This window comes from Rhinopithecus roxellana, chromosome 15 (assembly GCF_007565055.1).
Source record: "Rhinopithecus roxellana isolate Shanxi Qingling chromosome 15, ASM756505v1, whole genome shotgun sequence".
NCBI lineage: Eukaryota > Metazoa > Chordata > Mammalia > Primates > Cercopithecidae > Rhinopithecus > Rhinopithecus roxellana.
The window spans coordinates 2,550,051-2,568,330 of NC_044563.1; the positions used below are offsets into that span (position 1 = coordinate 2,550,051).

The 18,280-nt window shown below is 44.0% G+C and overlaps 1 protein-coding gene and 1 non-coding gene across 9 annotated transcripts in view; both read right to left on the reverse strand.

Annotated features, from left to right (window-relative positions):
- NAP1L4 (nucleosome assembly protein 1 like 4) overlaps positions 1-18,280 on the reverse strand; it is a 48,130-nt gene that overhangs the window by 16,829 nt on the left and 13,021 nt on the right. For all 8 annotated transcript variants that reach the window (XM_030917258.1, XM_010382075.2, XM_010382072.2 and 5 more), the window contains 6 exons: positions 18,025-18,083; positions 15,778-15,877; positions 12,042-12,183; positions 11,392-11,478; positions 9,426-9,557; positions 4,107-4,178 (listed from right to left, as the gene is read on the reverse strand). In XM_030917258.1, the coding sequence (XP_030773118.1) occupies positions 4,107-4,178; positions 9,426-9,557; positions 11,392-11,478; positions 12,042-12,183; positions 15,778-15,877; positions 18,025-18,083 (592 nt within the window). The remainder of the gene's footprint in view (positions 1-4,106; positions 4,179-9,425; positions 9,558-11,391; positions 11,479-12,041; positions 12,184-15,777; positions 15,878-18,024; positions 18,084-18,280) is intronic.
- Positions 3,212-3,334, reverse strand: LOC115893770. The gene has a single exon (XR_004053825.1). It is a non-coding gene; the product is annotated as a small nucleolar RNA SNORA54 (small nucleolar RNA).

Genomic DNA, 18,280 nt, shown 5'->3' on the forward strand with positions numbered 1-18,280 from the left:
TCCAACAGCAGCAACAAGGCATTTATGCTCACAAGTAACAAAACACAGGAACACCAAAATGAGATGCCTTTCTTTGGGGCAAAATGTATAACAATATGTAGACCCAGCCAGGATTTGGGGGTACTGGGCACACTCATACACTGTCAACAGATTTTATGAAGGACAATTTGGCAATATCAAAAAAATAATAAAATAAAAAGGCATATTCCCTGACTCAATAATTCCATTTTGAGGAATTTCTTCAATATGAGAAAAATACCTGGATGATACATTGGTATGTGCAAAGACATTTACCTCATCCCTATTTATCAAAGAAAAACCTGGAAGATGAGCTTGATTGAGTAATTTATAGATAGTTTACAAGACCAATTCTGCGCTCAGACAGCCTGGGTTCAAATCCCATCTCTGCCTTCAGTGCTCGGCAATTCGTGGAAGCTACTCAATGTCTCCGTGCTCTGCTTTCCTCCATTGCCAAGGTCAGTGGAGAGCTCCTAGCCAGATCCTGCTGTCATCCCTTCTAGAAACTGGAAATAACTCTCTCCCTCTCTAGGAGCTACCTTGACGGTTAATCTAGATGACTTAGAACAGAGCCGGGTTTATGGACAAGGCTGGTTAAACGTTAGCTGTTTCCATTTTCATTGTAATGGTAAAACCATCAATGGAGGGGAAATTAAGAGGACTAAAAAAATAAATACAGCAATAATTTCCTCAAAAAAAAGTTTAGACATTCAAACAAATCACTTGCACAAAGGAGAATTGAAAAAGTAACTTCTAAAGAAAGGGGGAGGAGGAGAGGGGGGCCATGAGGGCTTAGGAAGTCAGGATCAGGGAGAGTCTAGTTGGTTTCTAGACGCGATGACAGCAGGACCTGGCTAGGAGCTCTCCACTGGCCTTGGCAAGAGCAAAGGAAGCGGGCAGGGCACTGCAGATGAACCACACAAAGGAAAGGCCAGTCACTTGCCTGGTAAGTCACAAGGAAAGAAAGAGGCAGCTACAAGGAATTAGCATCAAATACAACAACAACAACATAAAGCGGGAAGGCAAGCAGCCAACCAATGGAGAGACTGCTGTGATCCCAGAACTGTTTAAGGCTGTGACCACAGTGTGGACAACCAACCCAGGGCATGGGATGACCCCAATAATACAAATAGCATTATTAGACTTGTGGTCCTTCACCACGTCCTACTCATTTTTCCCCCTCCTTTTTACTTTCTCTTTTAAAGACCAGTTCTATGTTGCCCAGGCTGGTCTCGAACTCCCGGGCTCAAGCAATCCTCCACCTTGGCCTCCTAAAGTGCTGGGATTACAGGCATGAGCTACCACACCCAGCCTACTTTTCTATAGACAGATTCATATTTCTTCCTATTTTCCTTTTTTCTCTCCCCTCTGACTTTGTTCAGTCAAGAGTAACCCAAAGACAACTGGAGATGATTCAAGAAAGTGTTTAACTGCCCAAATGAAAAGTGGCTTGAAGATAAGACTGCTTAATTCACACATGCACTACAGTCAGGCAGGCCACAAATATGCTAACCATGCTCAATCTTACAAGCAACTAAAGAAATGTAAAATGAGGCAGGGCCTGGGTGGCTCATGCCTGTAATCCCAACTGAACGACCTTTGGGCCTTCTAAAGCTTCATCTTCTTTCACTCAGAAAGTACACTGAAAGGAATCTAAACTAAATCATCAAACATTTAATTTAACACAAATTTGGGTTCAAGTATGCTGATCATAATGCAACAATTTACATCGGGGGAGGTGGTGCATGCAGGGGAATGTTAAAACATTTTATAGCCAATGGCGGCAGTAACAACTATTCCCCCAGCCAAGCCTATGTGATGTGACAGCAGGGTGACACTGTGCACACACCATGTGGTGTGGCAGGTGCCATGTGGCACACGTGTGCAGTGTGTCCAGGTGGGCAAGGGCTCAAGGGAAGGGAATGAGGCATGGTCGGGAGCTGCAAAAACACCAGCCAAGACTCATTTTGAAGTTTCATTTCTAACTTAAAATGCCTCAGACGCTTCATAATAATTTTACAAAGGAAAAAGAGTATGGGGAAACTCACTAAGCTGCTGATATTTACTTATAGAAGACAGATTTGTATGGTGTTCTTTACACTTGCCTGTATTTTCTACATATGACTTTTATAATACAGAAGTAAAAAGAAAAAAAGATTACTGGTCCACAGTCTACCACAACCAGAGCTCTAGTCTGAGTCACCGTGAGATGGAGGAAAATAAGATGACAGGCTAAGAAAGAAAGAAAATTGACCTAGGAAATCATCAAACAGGTGTCCAATAAGAAAAAAGAGGCCGGGTGCGGTGGCTCACGCCTGTAATCCCAGCATTTGGGAGGCTGAGGTGAGCAGATCACGAGGTCAAGAGATTTGAGACCATCCTGGCCATCGTGGTAAAACCCCGTCTCTACTAAAAATACAAAAATTAGCTGGGTGTGGTGGCGCACGCCTGTAATCCCAGCTACTCGGGAGGCTGAGGCAGGAGAATTGCTTGAACTCGCGAGGCGGAGATTGCAGTGAGCCGAAATCATAGCACTGCACTCCAGACTGGCGACAGAGTGAGACTCCGTCTCAAAAAATAGTAATAATAAAAAGAAAAGAAAGGGAAAAAAAAAAGTAAATGACCCAAAGGAGAAAGAAAGTTAATTGAGTCTGGATGAATTAAGTACAAGGAAAACACACACAGAACCTTGAAGCACCACACACTCACCCCATGGGGAAGAGAATGTACACCAATGAGGGCAAACTAGGCAGACGTGCCCAGGCGGCTCCCGGGGGCCCTGTGATAAAGTCTAAACAGAAGAAATGCAAGCCCAGGAAGAAGGACCTGCTATGACCCACATGGACAGGGAAGATGGGGTGTCCCCTCTGGAGGCAGCCCCCAGGTGGTGAGCAGGCATCACTCCTGACTCCCAGTGCCCCACCTGGAGAGAGACACCCGAATGTCACCTTCCATAGTGGAAAACAAGACAGGAAAAAGTAGAAGGGACAGATACAGGTGGATCCACTGCCTGCCCCTGCCGCTGCCCCAGGCATTACTTGCAGTGAAGAAATCCTACTCCTAGTGGCCCTCATCCATTAGCCTGGGCCCCAGTGCTGAGATGGGGGAGGAAGGAAGACACTGGTGACTGGTCCCAGGTCCCTACCAACATCACCCACCCGCAAGATCCCTAACCCACAGCCTGTCATGCAGCATTTGTCTCCAAGACCTGAAACTGAAAGCCACCAGTCAGTCAGTCATGTGTCTCTGGAAATGCTATTGCACCGGAATGGAACCCATTAGCTACAGCCGGCTAACAGGTTAACGAACAGTGCTCCCTGGGAGAACCAGGCTAGGATGAGACAGCCTGGGGAGGCCATGTGAAGATGAGCATGTTTCCTCAGATAAAAGTATGGGCTGACCTAGTCCAGCTTGTCTCATCAACTGGCAGGCTGACCCATGCCACTAGCATTACGACTGCAACGATACGCCAAAGCAAGCATACTGGAAAGATCTGCTTCAGGACAAATCAAAGAGCAGGAGAACATTTTTCAGTCTTTGTGGGGTTTTTTTAGGGTAAAATCCAGTAGGTTCAGATTTCCGAATAAGTGCTGTTCATATGTGTACATAGCTCCCATATTTTTAAACGTTAAAAATATACATTAGATGCATGTGAACTTGAGGGACACTTGGGAAAAGAACGGTATCATCTCCAACCAACCGAGTAAACAAACTACAAGACCGAGGGCGGGCACAGTGGACAGCACCACCACAGCCCAGGAGTTGCAGTCTGACTCCTGCGTGGGTGCCCACCTGGCTGTAGGGTCTGAAAAATCACATGGTCTGCATCACTGTCAAATCATCCGGCACAGACTCACGACTACAGTGCCAAGCATGAGACAGAAAGGCAATGGGACCCCCGTCTAACTCTCATGGAGCAAAGAGACAATGCAGTACTCAGTCTAACTCTTGGAGAGCTGTCTTGCCCAGGGCTGCCCAGCAGATGAGTGGCTAAGTGTGGGTTTTGCGGGTTTCTTGTCCCTGGCTCCAAGTTCTTCCATCTTTGTGGACTGACTCTGATGCCAACCAGAAGGTAAGTCAGTACTCACCATAGGCTGTCCAGGGTCAGAAAACTTCACTTTAATATCCTGCAGGTGTTTCAAGATTGGTTCATCATATTCCTAATCAAAAAGAGAAAAAAAATTCCAACCGGCTTTCAAAAAACAGCAAATCTCTCCCCAAGAGTCATGGTTGCATGGGCTCCCAGATGCTGCATAACTAGCCCCACTGGAATTCTGTCCTTGTCAAGTAATAACTACCAGGAAGAAACTCAAACTTATTCACCAACTCCCTGTAATAGAGAAGTAGTACCAAGGTGTCCCCTTTCCCTAGTGTGGAGCAACGGTGGGTGTCACTGACAGCGAAGGGCAGTGCCACTGACACCCACCTGCCTGCAATACTGGGGCAAGGGCCTTCACTGCTTTCCTGCCACCAGCTGCCACTGCACACAGAGATCAGAAATGCTACCAACCAAGACTGCTGAGGAAACAGAGCAGAAGCCTGGAAGTCAGAAGAGAAGGCTAGATCAGCTACAGCCTTGGCAACCAGCTTCCCCACCTGTGGCAATAAAGTTGTGCACGCCTTAACAATGGGGGCACCTCCTGAGAAACACACCGTTAGGCAATTCGGCGTGCGATCATCAGAGTATACTTACACAAACCTAGACAGTGCAGCCTACTATCCACTACTGCTCCTACGCTACAAACCTGTACAGCTTGTGACTGTACTGAATACTGGAAGCAGCTAATGATGGTAATTATTTGTGTATCTAAACACAGAGAAGGTACAATAAGAATATGGTATCATAATCTTACAGGACCACCATCCTATATGCAGTCTGTTGTGACCAAAATGTGTTATGTGGCTCATGACTGTATCCAAAACTCACTATACAGATGGTCGCTTATTTTATTTTTTTTTTTTGAGACAGAGTCTCACTCTGTTGCCCAGGCTGGAGTGCAACGGCACAATCTCAGCTCACTGCAAGCTCCGCCTCCCAGGTTCATGCCATTCTCCTGCCTCAGCTTCCCGAGTAGCTGGGACTACAGGTGCCCGCCACCTCGCCCGGCTAATTTTTTGTACTTTTAGTAGAGATGAGGTTTCACCGTGTTAGCCAGGAGGGTCTCGATCTCCCGACCTCATGATCCACCCGCCTCAGCCTCCCAAAGTGCTGGGATTACCGGCATGAGCCTGCACCCGGGCTGGAGTGCTGTGGCCGGATCTCAGCTCACTGCAAGCTCCGCCTCCCGGGTTCACGCCATTCTCCTGCCTCAGCCTCCCGGGTAGCTGGGACTACAGGCGCCGCTACCTCGCCCGGCTAGTTTTTTGTAGTTTTTTTAGTAGAGACGGGGTTTCAACGTGTTAGCCAGGATGGTTTTGATCTCCTGACCTCGTGATCCGCCCGTCTCGGCCTCCCAAAGTGCTGGGATTACAGGCTTCAGCCACCGCGCCCGGCCACGCGGTAACTTCTTTAAGGACACTTACACAGAGCGTGTCTGATATCTAACTTGTAGGCACCATGGAAGAGTGTACAATTCTTATCTGTCTGTATCATTTTACAAGTGGTATTTCTTTAAACTCAGAGTTTGCTGATACCTATCAGCTTAGAAGGTTCAAGTGAGGAAAGTCAGAAGAGGAGAGGAAAGACCTGAATCCTCATAAACACGCACCGGCAGCAGGTGCTTCGTTTGTAATATTACAGTTGCTTTTTTACCCCTGAAGTCTGGGCACTGAATCTCAAAATGTCTTGAAGTTCCATTAAGTTTTACTTAAATCATTTTTTCCCTTTTTTAGTTCTATGTAACAACTGGACTAATTTATGGGACACAGTGACATTTTGATGCACATATACAATGTGTAATAAATCAGGACCATCACCTCAAACATTTATTTTTGAACATTCAAAACCCGTCCTCTAGCTTTCTGAAAATACACACTAAATTATCGTTAGCCACATTCACCCTACAGTGCTAGAAAATACCATAACTTACTCCTCCAATCTAGCAATGACTCTGTATCCAATAACGGACTTCTCCCTGTTTATCCTCCCCTCTCTCTCCCTCTAAGCCTTTAACAACTCTGCTCCGGTGAGCTGTTTTTGTAGCTCCCACATGAGTGTGAACATGAGGTATTTCCCTTTCTGTGCCTCACTTTCCATTAAGTGAGTCCTAATTTTCAACTCTTTTGACATTATAGAAAACAAAAACAGCAACAAAAAGATACCTGCAAGTACTTAGACAAAAAGTAACCCAAAAGCAGTTGTGAAATAGGCCACACCTGCATGCGATGTTCAGTTTCCAACACTGCGCGTGCCACCCACGGAGGCATGCACTGGCTCTCAATCACCAATGAACACCTTCACCAGCATGCTTTCCAGAGATGGCACTGGGAACTTCAAACTCATCCCATTCAAAGACGCAGTGCCCACTGATGTTTTCCCAAACTTCGTAAAATAACCATTAGGTTCTAATTTCCTCAAGCAGCCATGTACCCTGTGGGTCAAAATTTAAACGTCCAGGGCAGATATAAGGCAATGCCCCACACTGGCAGACACTCAAGACTCAGGAAGCAAAGGCACAAACAACACTGGAAGCATCACACTGAGATCACAAAGCCACCATCTCAAATTTTCCACTCTACTTGAAGGAATATATTTCAACTATCCCCAGATTTGGAAAAAAGGGACTCAGAGTTAATCCAACTTTGGAATTTAATATATGACCAAAATGAGCTGGGCACAGTGGCACACACCTGCAGTCCCAGTTACTTGGGAGGACCACTTGAGGCCAAGAGACTGAGACAGCAGTGCACTGACTGTGCCTATGAAAAGCCACTGACCTCTAGGCTGGGCATCATAGCAAGACTATGTCCCTTAAAAAGGAAAGGGATTCTCTCAGAAATGGCAGACTCCAACACCAGACATTAAAACATAATTGTTGGCCGGGGGCGGTGGCTCACGCCTGTAATCCCAGCACTTTGGGAGGCTGAGGCGGATGGATCATGAGGTCAGGAGATCGAGACCATCCTGGCTAACATGGTGAAACCCCGTCTCTACTAAAAAGACAAAAAATTAGCCGGGTGTGGTGGCGGGTACCTGTAGTCCCAGATACTCGGGAGGCTGAGGCAGGAGAATGGCGTGAACCCGGAAGGCGGAGCTTGCAGCGAGCCGAGAACATGCCACTGCGCTCCAGCCTGGGCAACAGAGTGAGACTCTGTTAAAAAAAAAAAAATTGTTAAAAAATCAAAATAGAACATGCTACCGTTACCTGCTATGAGGTTACAAACAGTACAAATAACATTTCCTCATTCTCTGCATATTAAATGAGTACTCTATCAACCCCTGCATATCTTTTTAAAGCTTTTAAAACAAAAAGCAACAAGACACTTCTTGGCTGAAATGCTGAAGCACTGACACTAACACAGAGGTGCTGGGAGAATGAGAAGGGACACCCCATTAAAATGTGGCCAAATGCCTCACTGTGCTCTCAAAACCCAAGGCAGCGCTATCCATGGCCAGTGACCCCAATGCCATAACCAAGTGGCCACACGCACAGAAGGGGACACCAAAACTCACTCAAGTCACCTAACTCTTGCTCCCAAACCCTGTTATCACTGCACCCCCAGTCCCACGTGAAGATGCTCCAACCCTGCAGCATGAGCATCACCCTGGGACCATGAGACAGGCAGCCCCACAGAACCAGAATCTGCACTGCCATGGCCACTCCCCATGCCCCCCGAAGTCTCAGAAGAACGAACCTAAGAGCTAGTCTTTCCACCTGCTCCCTACCATGGGGATTTTCAACTCTCAGCATGCATATCAGAGTACCTAAAACCACTTCCAAACTCTCAGTGCCGTGGTGACAGATGAGGCATTCAGTTTTTGCTATACAGTTTTTAAAGCTGCTCAGGCGATTGTAATACACAGGGTGAGACTACGGCTCTAGTACACATTACTTAATTTTTCCAATGAAATTCTGGTGCATGGCATTCTTTTAAAAGTATGGTCTAGTCTTCGTCAATTCCACCTTTTCATATAAAAAGGAAACTCAAGATCAGGAAAAACCAAGGCTGTTCTATTTTAGATGCTTTCTGGTCTGGAAGGAGAATAAGGAATACATCATTCTTTCCATCTTTTCTCAAGTTTCGGCTTAGGACACAGGATAAGCATGAAACAAGGCAGGTAGCAGAGGCAGCAATGTGACACATTTGTGAAAACCATTAAAAAACATAGCTGTAAAATCCCGTGCAAATTACAATACAGCAGTTTGCAAAGGACAACAGACAGTGGCTATGCTCTGTGATGGGAGAAGCACTCTGCCCACATAAGCAGAGCCTGGAGCTGTCCTGAGCAAGTGTGAATGTAGATGTACTGTTTCTGGGGACTCTGGAGCAATAAAAACCGACAGCAAGTCAGTCAGTGAGACTTAAGGCAAGATTTGTTTCTGTGTTCTGGAAACTTCTATTATAACTAATTTCAGGGAAAACCAAATTTATCACCTTTTAATTTGTTCACCATTTCACTGTAGAAAGTAAAATGTCAAGGCAAGACAAAATCAGAAATGTTGGTTTTGTTTTGTTTTTTTGAGACAGGGTCTCACTCTGTCACCCACCAGGATGGAGTGTAGCGCCATGATCATGGCTTACCACAGCCTCGACCTCCTGGGCTCAGGTGATCCTCCTGCCTCAGCCTCCCAACTACCTGGGACCACAGGTGCACAACACAATGCCCAGCTAACTTCTGTATTTTTTGTAGAGATGGGATTTCGCCACGCTGCCCAGGCTGGTCTTAAACAATCTGCCTACCTCGGCCTCCCAAAGTGCTAGGGCTACAGACATGAGCTACCATGCCTGGCCTTCTTTTCTTAAAATAGACACTTTTCAAGAGAAATGATCAGAAAATATTAGCAACTTGTTAAAAAATTCACTGGGATGTGTGTGTGTATACACACACACAGAACTCATCCCTTCAAAATTCATTCTCCTACTCTGGTCTCCCGCCCTCACCCTTTCCTGCGCACTCACACACAGTAAGACACAGATGCGCTCTTGAATTTATTCACAGGCTTTCCCACAGGCGAGACAACAGACCTTTACAAGAGGTAAAAGGAATTGATTTGAAAGTTTTGGATCAGGCTGAGCTGCCCAGCTTTCCATCAAGAACTGCAAAAGACAGCATGGACGCCCCACTGTGAATAAAGCACTCACTGTGAGATCAGGACTGCTCACCTGAGGTCCTGGTCACAGGAAGTGCCCTTCCGCCCACTATGAACAACCTTTCAACGCCCAGTTTAGTGCTTAAAAAAATGCCATAGATGAGTAATGTTAGAAGACTACCACATAATCTCTCTAAAAGATAGAAACGTGCTTACCTGGACTAATTCACTTAGCATATCTACATTTCTAAAGATGGTAAACCAGAACTCTGGAATTCCTTTGGGATTTGGCTCTTCAGCTGTTGCTGCTTCTTTTTCTGTTATGACTACTTTATTTTTCATGTCTCCCTAAAAAAAATAAAGATGCAAAAAGATCGCAAAAAATACAAATTTAAAAATAACGCAGTGGCTTAATGTAGAGTATCATTTCCAAATCCTGTATTATCTCCGATCAAAAACCTTTCTTTTAGAGTCTGCATCTCCAAACCATTTACTGGGCCATGCAACACTTCTCAGATGCTTCCGAGGGAAAAAAGCAGTCAGGGCATTACATCCACATGGAATTCCTTATGATTTCACATCAAAGGCGAAGAAACTAAAGAGATGACAAAAGTGCCACCAACTCTGGGAAAGGCCATCCAGTGCTAACTCTGTGAGGTGCCATCCTGAGACAATCATCATCACAAATGCTGATGCAAAGACTGTACGTCAACCTTAAGGAAGTGGAATGCAAATATGCAGAACATCTATCACTGGGCAAAAAAAGTCCAGTCCAAGGATCAGTAAGTTCACTTGGACTAATAATCTGACCTCTGGTTAAAATTTGTGGGGTAGGGGCAGTAAGTTGAAGTAAAAAAAAAAAAAAAAACATTTGCTGCAGCAGTATCTGCAGCAAGAAAGTGCTCAGCAACGTATCCAGCTTTAAGCAGGTGGCTATAAATGCTGGTTCCTGGACACCACGCAAGCATCAGAAAGTGATCAGAAAGGGTACACGGTAAAGTGAAGGGGAGTCTTATAACATCACGCCCCAGGGAAAAGGTAGACCAAGGGAGGTGAAACATAACACTGAATGGAACTATGGGAAATTCTGAATGCCTTGCCAAATGGGATTGTTATGATGAAATGATCTCGTAGGCCTTTTAAATTAGCGAAGGCAGGTTTCCTTGAGCTGTTAGAAACTGATTCACAACTGTATTAATCCACAGCCATGGCTTCAATTCGGCCAGGTTCTACATATTTTAAAAAGATCAAAAACACAGAAGGCTACCAAAATTATCATATACCCTTTAAAAAAAAAAAAAAAAAAACACCCTTGCAAAAAGTTAGTTATAGGATAAAAGTTACTTGTCTTCCAAACATAAAATCAGGCTGACACTGGGAGTTTTCACAGCACTGGAATGCGACCAGTCACTAGAAAAAGGCTGTGAGCCAGGTAACTGACAGCCATACCACAACCACCATACGCAACCAATCTGCTGGCTGAACACCTGTCAGGGACCGCACGCTAGTCCACGCCACTGAGCAGGGAAGGCACTCCCCTCATAACTCCCCCAATCTTCTAGTGACTGAGAACACAGGGGTATCTCTTCTTGATCTTTGCTTTCTCTGATTTTTTTTTTTTTTTTTTTTTTTTTTTTTTGAGACGGAGTCTCGCTCTGTCACCCGGGCTGGAGTGCAGTGGCCGGATCTCAGCTCACTGCAAGCTCCGCCTCCATTCTCCTGCCTCAGCCTCCAGAGTAGCTGGGACTACAGGCGCCCGCCACCTCGCCCGGCTAGTTTTTTGTATTTTTTTAGTAGAGACGGGGTTTTACCGTGTTAGCCAGGATGGTCTCGATCTCCTGACCTCGTGATCCGCCCGTCTCGGCCTCCCAAAGTGCTGGGATGACAGGCTTGAGCCACCGCGCCCGGCCACTTTCTCTGATGTTTTAATCTTTGTTGGTCTGATCCCTTATTTCAATATGCTCCTGTCCACAGATAACTGACGTAGCACTACATCTTACTCCTCCTATGAACTGACAGTACTGTGTCAGATGCTAGATCGGTATCAGAAAGGAATCTAAACTCAACCTAATGATGCAGCAGCACCTACTGCTAGAAGCACGTAAGTTTACTAGTCATTAAAAAATACTTATTTTTAATAGTATTAAAACAGAACATAAGTCACATTTTTCTAAAGACTTACAGCCAATTTCTCTTCCTCTTCATTTTCACTGTGCCATTCCGATTCCGCATCCGTTGGTTCAACATCACCGGTGATAAATTCTCTTCTCTACATAAAAATGAGACCTTATTAGAATTATGTTATTAGCTTACTTGGAAACTCAAGTTAAATTTATAAATAATGTCTACAAAAAGACTTTGAAAACTGGGTATTTTTATAACTAACTTTAAGATTCTAAATTTTAGGATTCAAAGAAAAATATTAGATGATTTCCTGGGTAAATCTGGATGTTTCACCTAAAGATCTAAAATAAAGGCAGTCCCCAATTTCCAATGGTTCAACTAAAGATTTTCAACTTCATGATGGTGCCATCACACTTTGGGTACCAATACAACCACACTCTGTTCCACTCTCTGTGTAGTGTTCAATACATTACATGAGGCACTCAGCACTTTATTATAAAATAGGCTTTGTGGAAGACGATTTTGCCTGACTGCAGGCTAATGTAAGTGTTCTGAGCTTGTTTAAGGTAGTCTAGACTAAGCTACGTTTGGTAGCTTAGATGCATTCTTACCCTAGATGTTGTCAACTTATAACGGGTTTATCGCAACCTAACACCGTCGTAAGTTGAAGATTATCTGTATATTAAATTCGTTAACAGAGCTCCCTACCTTGTCAAAGAGAGGCTGGTATAGTGCTGCATACTTTCTTTCCAAGTCATGTACCTCTTCATAGAACTTGGCTTCTATGTGAGCACATCTCACCTGAAGTTGTTTCAATGCATTAATTCTTCTTTTTACTGCTTTAGGTAAACTAAAAAAAAGGAGTAAGAAATACAACATCCTCATGCCTGTAAAATAAGGCAGCATGCTTTTCAATTTTATTAAAATGAATTTAAGTTAACATGGAATTAACATAATGAACAAGACCTCTTAAAAATTAAGAAAAGGACAAATACCCCAATAGGAAAAAAAGGATACAGGAGGCAGAAAAGATAATTCACAAAAGAAAAAACACAATTGTCAAACATGAAGATTCAATCTCATAAAATATCCAAAAGAATGCAAACATTTAAGAACGCTCATCTTTTCCTTACCAAATTGGCAACTAAAAACCAAAACAAAACACCCAGGTTTTACGAGGCTAAGGGTCAAGAAGCCCTCTGACTGACTCATCTTTCTTAAGGGCAGAAATACTGAAAATGTTCTTTGGACCCAGTAATTCCACTTCTAAGAATTTATTCTTAAGGCTGGGTGCAGTGGCTCATGCCTGTAATCCCACCACTTTGGGAGGCCAAGGTGGGAGGACTGCTTGAGGGCAGGACTACAAGACCAGCCTGAGCAATACAGCAAGACCCCTCTCTACAAAAAATTTAAAAAATTAGCCAGGTGTGCGCCTGTAGTCCCAGCTATTCAGGAAGCTGAGGTGGGAGGCTCACTTGCTCTGGGAGATCAAGGCAGCAGTGAGCTACGATTGTGCTACTGGACTCCAGCTTGGAAAACAGAGCAAGACCCTACCTTACCAAAAGGAAAAAAAAATTTATCCTAATCAAGTATTTATGCTGGATTGTCCATTGATAGATCTGTACAAGTGAAAAACTGGACAATGGAAGTTCAACAGTATTCAAATATGGCCTATTTATAATCACATTGTCCAGGAATATTTAGTGCCACGTGGGAGTCCACACTTGTTAACACACTGGAGGAAAAATTTGAGAAACACAGACCACAGGCAACACAACTTTGTCCTTGAGAGTCAGGTCAACTATGAGTTTGCCTTTCGATCCTGTTCTATGTTTTAAAAAATATTTTAGTTTGTATGTACAACTTCTATAAATCAGAAGAAAAATCCCTGTTTTTAACCTATCAAAACTATTTGCTTAAAGCGAAACCCCTGGTCATAATCATGTGGACTGAACAGCAGATTCCCGGCCTCATGATAGACCCAAATAATCTACTTGGGGCAGGGCCCTGAGTCCTGAATCTTAGATACCCATTTACACGATCAGAGTTCTCAAGTCTAAGCACTTGACTTATCCTCCAATAACACACAGCACAGAGCAGTAGGCAATTCACACACACATATCACTGGTCTGGGAGGTATTAGAACAACTGCTTTGCATCCCAAAGGACCACTCTCCTGGGTGAAATATAATCAGTTACCTCAAGCTAAAGGTCCTTAGTTTAGACTCTCAAATAATGCTTAACATTCTAGAACTACTGCTAGTAGTAGATGAGAACAAGGGAAAAGCAAAAAGAATTTAACAAAATCATAGACTCCCACTGCCATTTGTACCTCTTTTCAGCACTGATCATTCATTCATTCATTTACTGTGGTAGGATCTCACTCTGTTGCCCAGGCTGCAGTGCAGTGGTGCGATCTTGGCTCACTACAGCCTCAACTTTCCGGGCTCAAATGATCCTCCCACCTCAGCATTCCGAGTAGCTGGACTACAGGGGCACATAGCCATGCCCAGCTAGTTTTTTTGCATCCTGTAGAGATGGGGTTTGATCATGTTGCCCAGGCTTGTCTTGAACTTCTGGGCTCAAACAATCTGCCTGCCTTGGCCTCCCAAAGTGTTAGGATTACAGGTGTGAGCTACCACACCTGGCAACTTACACAATTTTAACTTAGTTTAATTTTTGAAGCTTTCCAACTGAAGTAAAATGACAAAGGATGTTAAACAAACTGGACCCCAGTGTGCCCCCAGCAGTCCTTCAATCATTCATACCAACTACACCCAGCCCTCTGCGGGCACTTTTCCTGCAATATGGCCAATATGGAACCACTTCTAGTCTCACATAAACTTGTTCCCACTCAAGCAGTTCCTCTCACAGAATGCCACCCCACCAACCCAGTTTCTAAAGCGGGAAAACTAGAAACCATTACTCATTCTCAATTCTTGCCACTCCTACACAGTATCACTCCATCCCATCAATGTAGTCTGCAAAAAAAAAAAACAAAAAACCTGGCCCACTAAGTAATCCCCAAGAAGCTTCTAAATGGGCAAAGCAAACTCTGAATGCCCCCTTTTAGGCTGGGCGCTGTGGCTCATGCCTGTAATCCCAGCACTTTGGGGGGCCGAGGTGGGCAGATCACCTGAGGTCAGGAGATGGAGATCAGCCTGGCCAACATGGTGAAACCGTCTCTACTAAAAATACAAAAAAAAAAACGTGCAGCAAATCTCCATGGCACATGTATACCTATGTAACAAACTTGCACATTCAGCATATCTACCCCAGAACAATAAAAATACAAAAAAATTAGCTGGGCGTGGTGACGCACACCTGTAATTCCAGCTACTCGGGAGGCTGAGGCAGGAGAATCACTTGAAACTGGAAGGCGGAAGTTGCTGAGATCCCAAGTTACCGCACTCCAGCCTGGATGACAGAGCGAGACTCTGTCTCAAAAAATAAAAATAAAAAATAAAGGTCCCCTTCTTGTCATAATAGCCCTGGCAGTCCTGACAGGTGAAAACAGTTGGAAGGTGGGGCCTCCTGAGAGACCAAGCCTTGACTCAATTATAGATGGAAGCCCAGTAACAGCTCATCCCTTTCAAAAAAAAAAAAAATTTGCCAGGCATGGTATGGTGGTACATGCTTATAGTTCCAGCTACTCTGGAGGCTGAGGTAGAAGGATTACTTGAGCTCAGAAGTTCAAGGTTACAATGAGCTATTACATGCCACTGCACTCCAGCCTGGGCAACAAAGTGAGACTCCAACTCAAAAACTAAAAATTCCTTCCAGAAGTAAGACAGGGAGGTCCTGACAAGAGCCATCCTAGGATTCTAGGAAAGGTGTTAACCAGCTGCAGTGGCTCACCCGTTATCCCAGCATTTTGGGAAGCTGAGGCAGGAGAACCAATTAAGCCCAGGAGTTCAAAACCAAAACCAGCCTCGACAATATAGCAAGATCCCAACTTTTTTTTTTTTTTTTTTTAAAGACAGTCTCACTGTCACCCAGGCTGGAGGGTAGTGAAAACTCACAGGCATATGGTACTATGCCCAGTTTTTTTTTTTTTTTTTTTTTTTTTTTTAAGGTGTTGGTGTCACAGGCTCATGTGGGTAAGTCAAGAAGGAGAGGTTCTCTTAGTTTAACGTAGGAGCCACCAGTTGTCCTCCCCAACTCGGCTGATCCGTGAAGTCCTCTAGCCCTCCACAGGATGGCACTGTGCACTTCCTATCAGAAACTGACAGGTCACTCTATTCCATCCACCAGGCAAACTCTGAGACTAAGCACAGGGTAGGGTCATTCTTCTCATATCCCAGTGCCTGTCTCTCACAGACGATGTCTTGGAATGAAAAAAAAAACCATTTATTCCTATTTTGAGGAACTGAAAAATGGTTTCTTCCTTTGTTTTCCTTTTGTTTCTCCAAATTGCACAAGACCGTATTCACAGCACACTTACGTTTCGATGTAGCTGGAAGGGGTGTGAGGGACATTGTCAAGTCGCTCCTGTAAAGCTGCCAAAACTCGAGGATTCTGCATCACCTGATCTGTGAGCTTTTCTATGAAGAGTTAAGACCAAACATATTTAAAATACGCCCACCACACACAATAGCCAAGAGTCAAAAATGAGTAACATATCTACTTAGCTTTGCCTAGATTTACATCTACTAATTTCTAAATACATATACCAGTGACTCCAAAACACGTTTTGAAAATAATTAAAATTTATTTTAAGAGCATTTAACATTCTAGGTTAATCACCTGATGGGTAGCTACAAATTCACTGAATAAATACCTCGAGAGTCCTGGTTCTCAACCAGGACTGCGGCTGTTTAACCTCCAGGCTTAAACAACTGAGGACATCATTAATGGAAGTTCACATGGTCTACCCCCAAGTCCCAGGGTGGTGTCCAGAAGCCAAGAACAGAGATGAGATCAGTTTTTCAAAGTGAAAGAGCATCCACTACTGCCCTCGCTCACTGTGGTGCCACAGACCTCACAGTCCAGGAGAGCCCCAGGCTCACCAGCTCCTGACGGCACTGTTCCCTAAGTTTTCTTCGTGTGCTTCTCTCCTCTGCCTTGAATGTTCTTCTGCCCAAACCCATCTCGTTCCAGGAAGTACTTCCGACCATTCCACCCCACTTACAGCTAACCTGCATGTGTAGTGAGCTCACAATCTCCAGATGTTTGTATTTAGAAGCCCATTTCCCAATAAACCAATGAATGAGATCCTGAGAGGGTAGTGACTGTCCTTCTATCCAGCTGTGTGACTAAGGAGTGGCAGACATCTGGCTCGTGACACAGACTCTTAACAATTTCCCTCTTAATGATACAATATAGAAACCCAAACCCAGCGCCCTTCCCTTGCTTACAGCCAGTACATACCCAAGTATTCTCCCATCCCAAGTATTCTCCCATGATGTGGGTAAGTCAAACACACCAAGTAGGCACTCAATTTTAAACATTTATAATAGAACTGCAAACACAACCACTAACATGAAGCACATGAAGTATATTTAAGGGACATAATTTGTATACATAAAATTGTGTACACATGTATAGTATGTAAATACTACATGCATATATAAACACACATCAATGGGTGCTAAAACCACTGTGTGAAAGTTTGCTGAAAAAGAGGAGTATATCTACACGTGCCTGACAGATTGCTTCCAAGGTGAAAGGACCTTGGTAACAGAGAAGTCTGGCAGGCATTGTCTTAATCAATCACAGTGTCCCCGGACAGGTGCCGAGCCAACATACTGTGCCTCCGGAAGCAATGACCACTGCATCATGTCACCTGTGTGCCCTTCTTGCCAAATGTTTACCCTGCATCTCGTCAGGAAGAAACGACTGGGCAAATCCAGACTGTGAGCACTCTATAAGACCACAGTGGCCCAGAGCGCTGCTGTGTTGATGTATTAATAAAAGACGCAAAAGGTAGGGAGATGACCCTAGAACAAAACAAAACGCATGATCTTTGAGTAGGTGCTAGATTTGGGGGTGGGGTAAAAATTGCTGAGAAAACCAGGGAAAATAGAAGCATGACTATCTATTAGAGAACGGTATTGCTCCAATGCTAAGTTTCTTGGTAATGGCATTGTAGAATTGTTTTAGGAACACAGATATCCTCCACTTGCTTTCAAACAGTTTGGAGGGAGTGGGGAGTACAGATATACAGGGTTTTTTTTCAAAGGGTGAAAGATACCACATCTGTGAATTTATGAACAAAATAACATTCCTAGGATTTGCTTTCCAAAGGAAGGAAAGTTAAGGGTATAGATTTAAAAAATCAAAAACAAAAAAAGGTCAGGTGCAGTGGTCTGTGCCTGCAGCCCTAACTACTTGGGAGGCTGAGGCAGGAAAACTGCTTGAGCCCAGGAGTTCAAGAGCAGCCTGGGTAACATAGCAAGGCTCCATCTCAAAAACAAGAAAAAAGACTGGTCATTTGTTAATCAATACTAAAGCTCAGTGATGGCAGGTACAAGAAGGTAGACTGTACTATTATTCTGTTTACTACTGTAGAGTCTGAATTCCTATAAAAAATAAATCTTTTATTAATAAGATACCGATTTTTCATTTTAATTACTCTAGCGTTCCTAAAACCACTGAAGTACAGGAAGCAATCCTTTACTTGCATTAATGTTTCCAGAGAGAGGAAGATTCCCCATACTGGATGCAAACTCTCCATGTGCAGTGAACTGACCTGTATTACTTGCATTTTTAGCAGCTTCCACGGCATCTGAAGGAACCCCATCTGAAAAACTAAAACAACGGTACGTTTAAAAAGTATTATTGTCAAGAAAGCTCCAAAGAAGTAGCACAAATGGACATGTTTCTTATTCAATACATTAAGAGGCATCTCTACAGTGACGTCAGATTTGAGAAGACAACTACTAATGTGCATGTGTTATCTCAGAGGCTGTCCTCTCTGCTATAAAAATATTCTACTACTTAACACC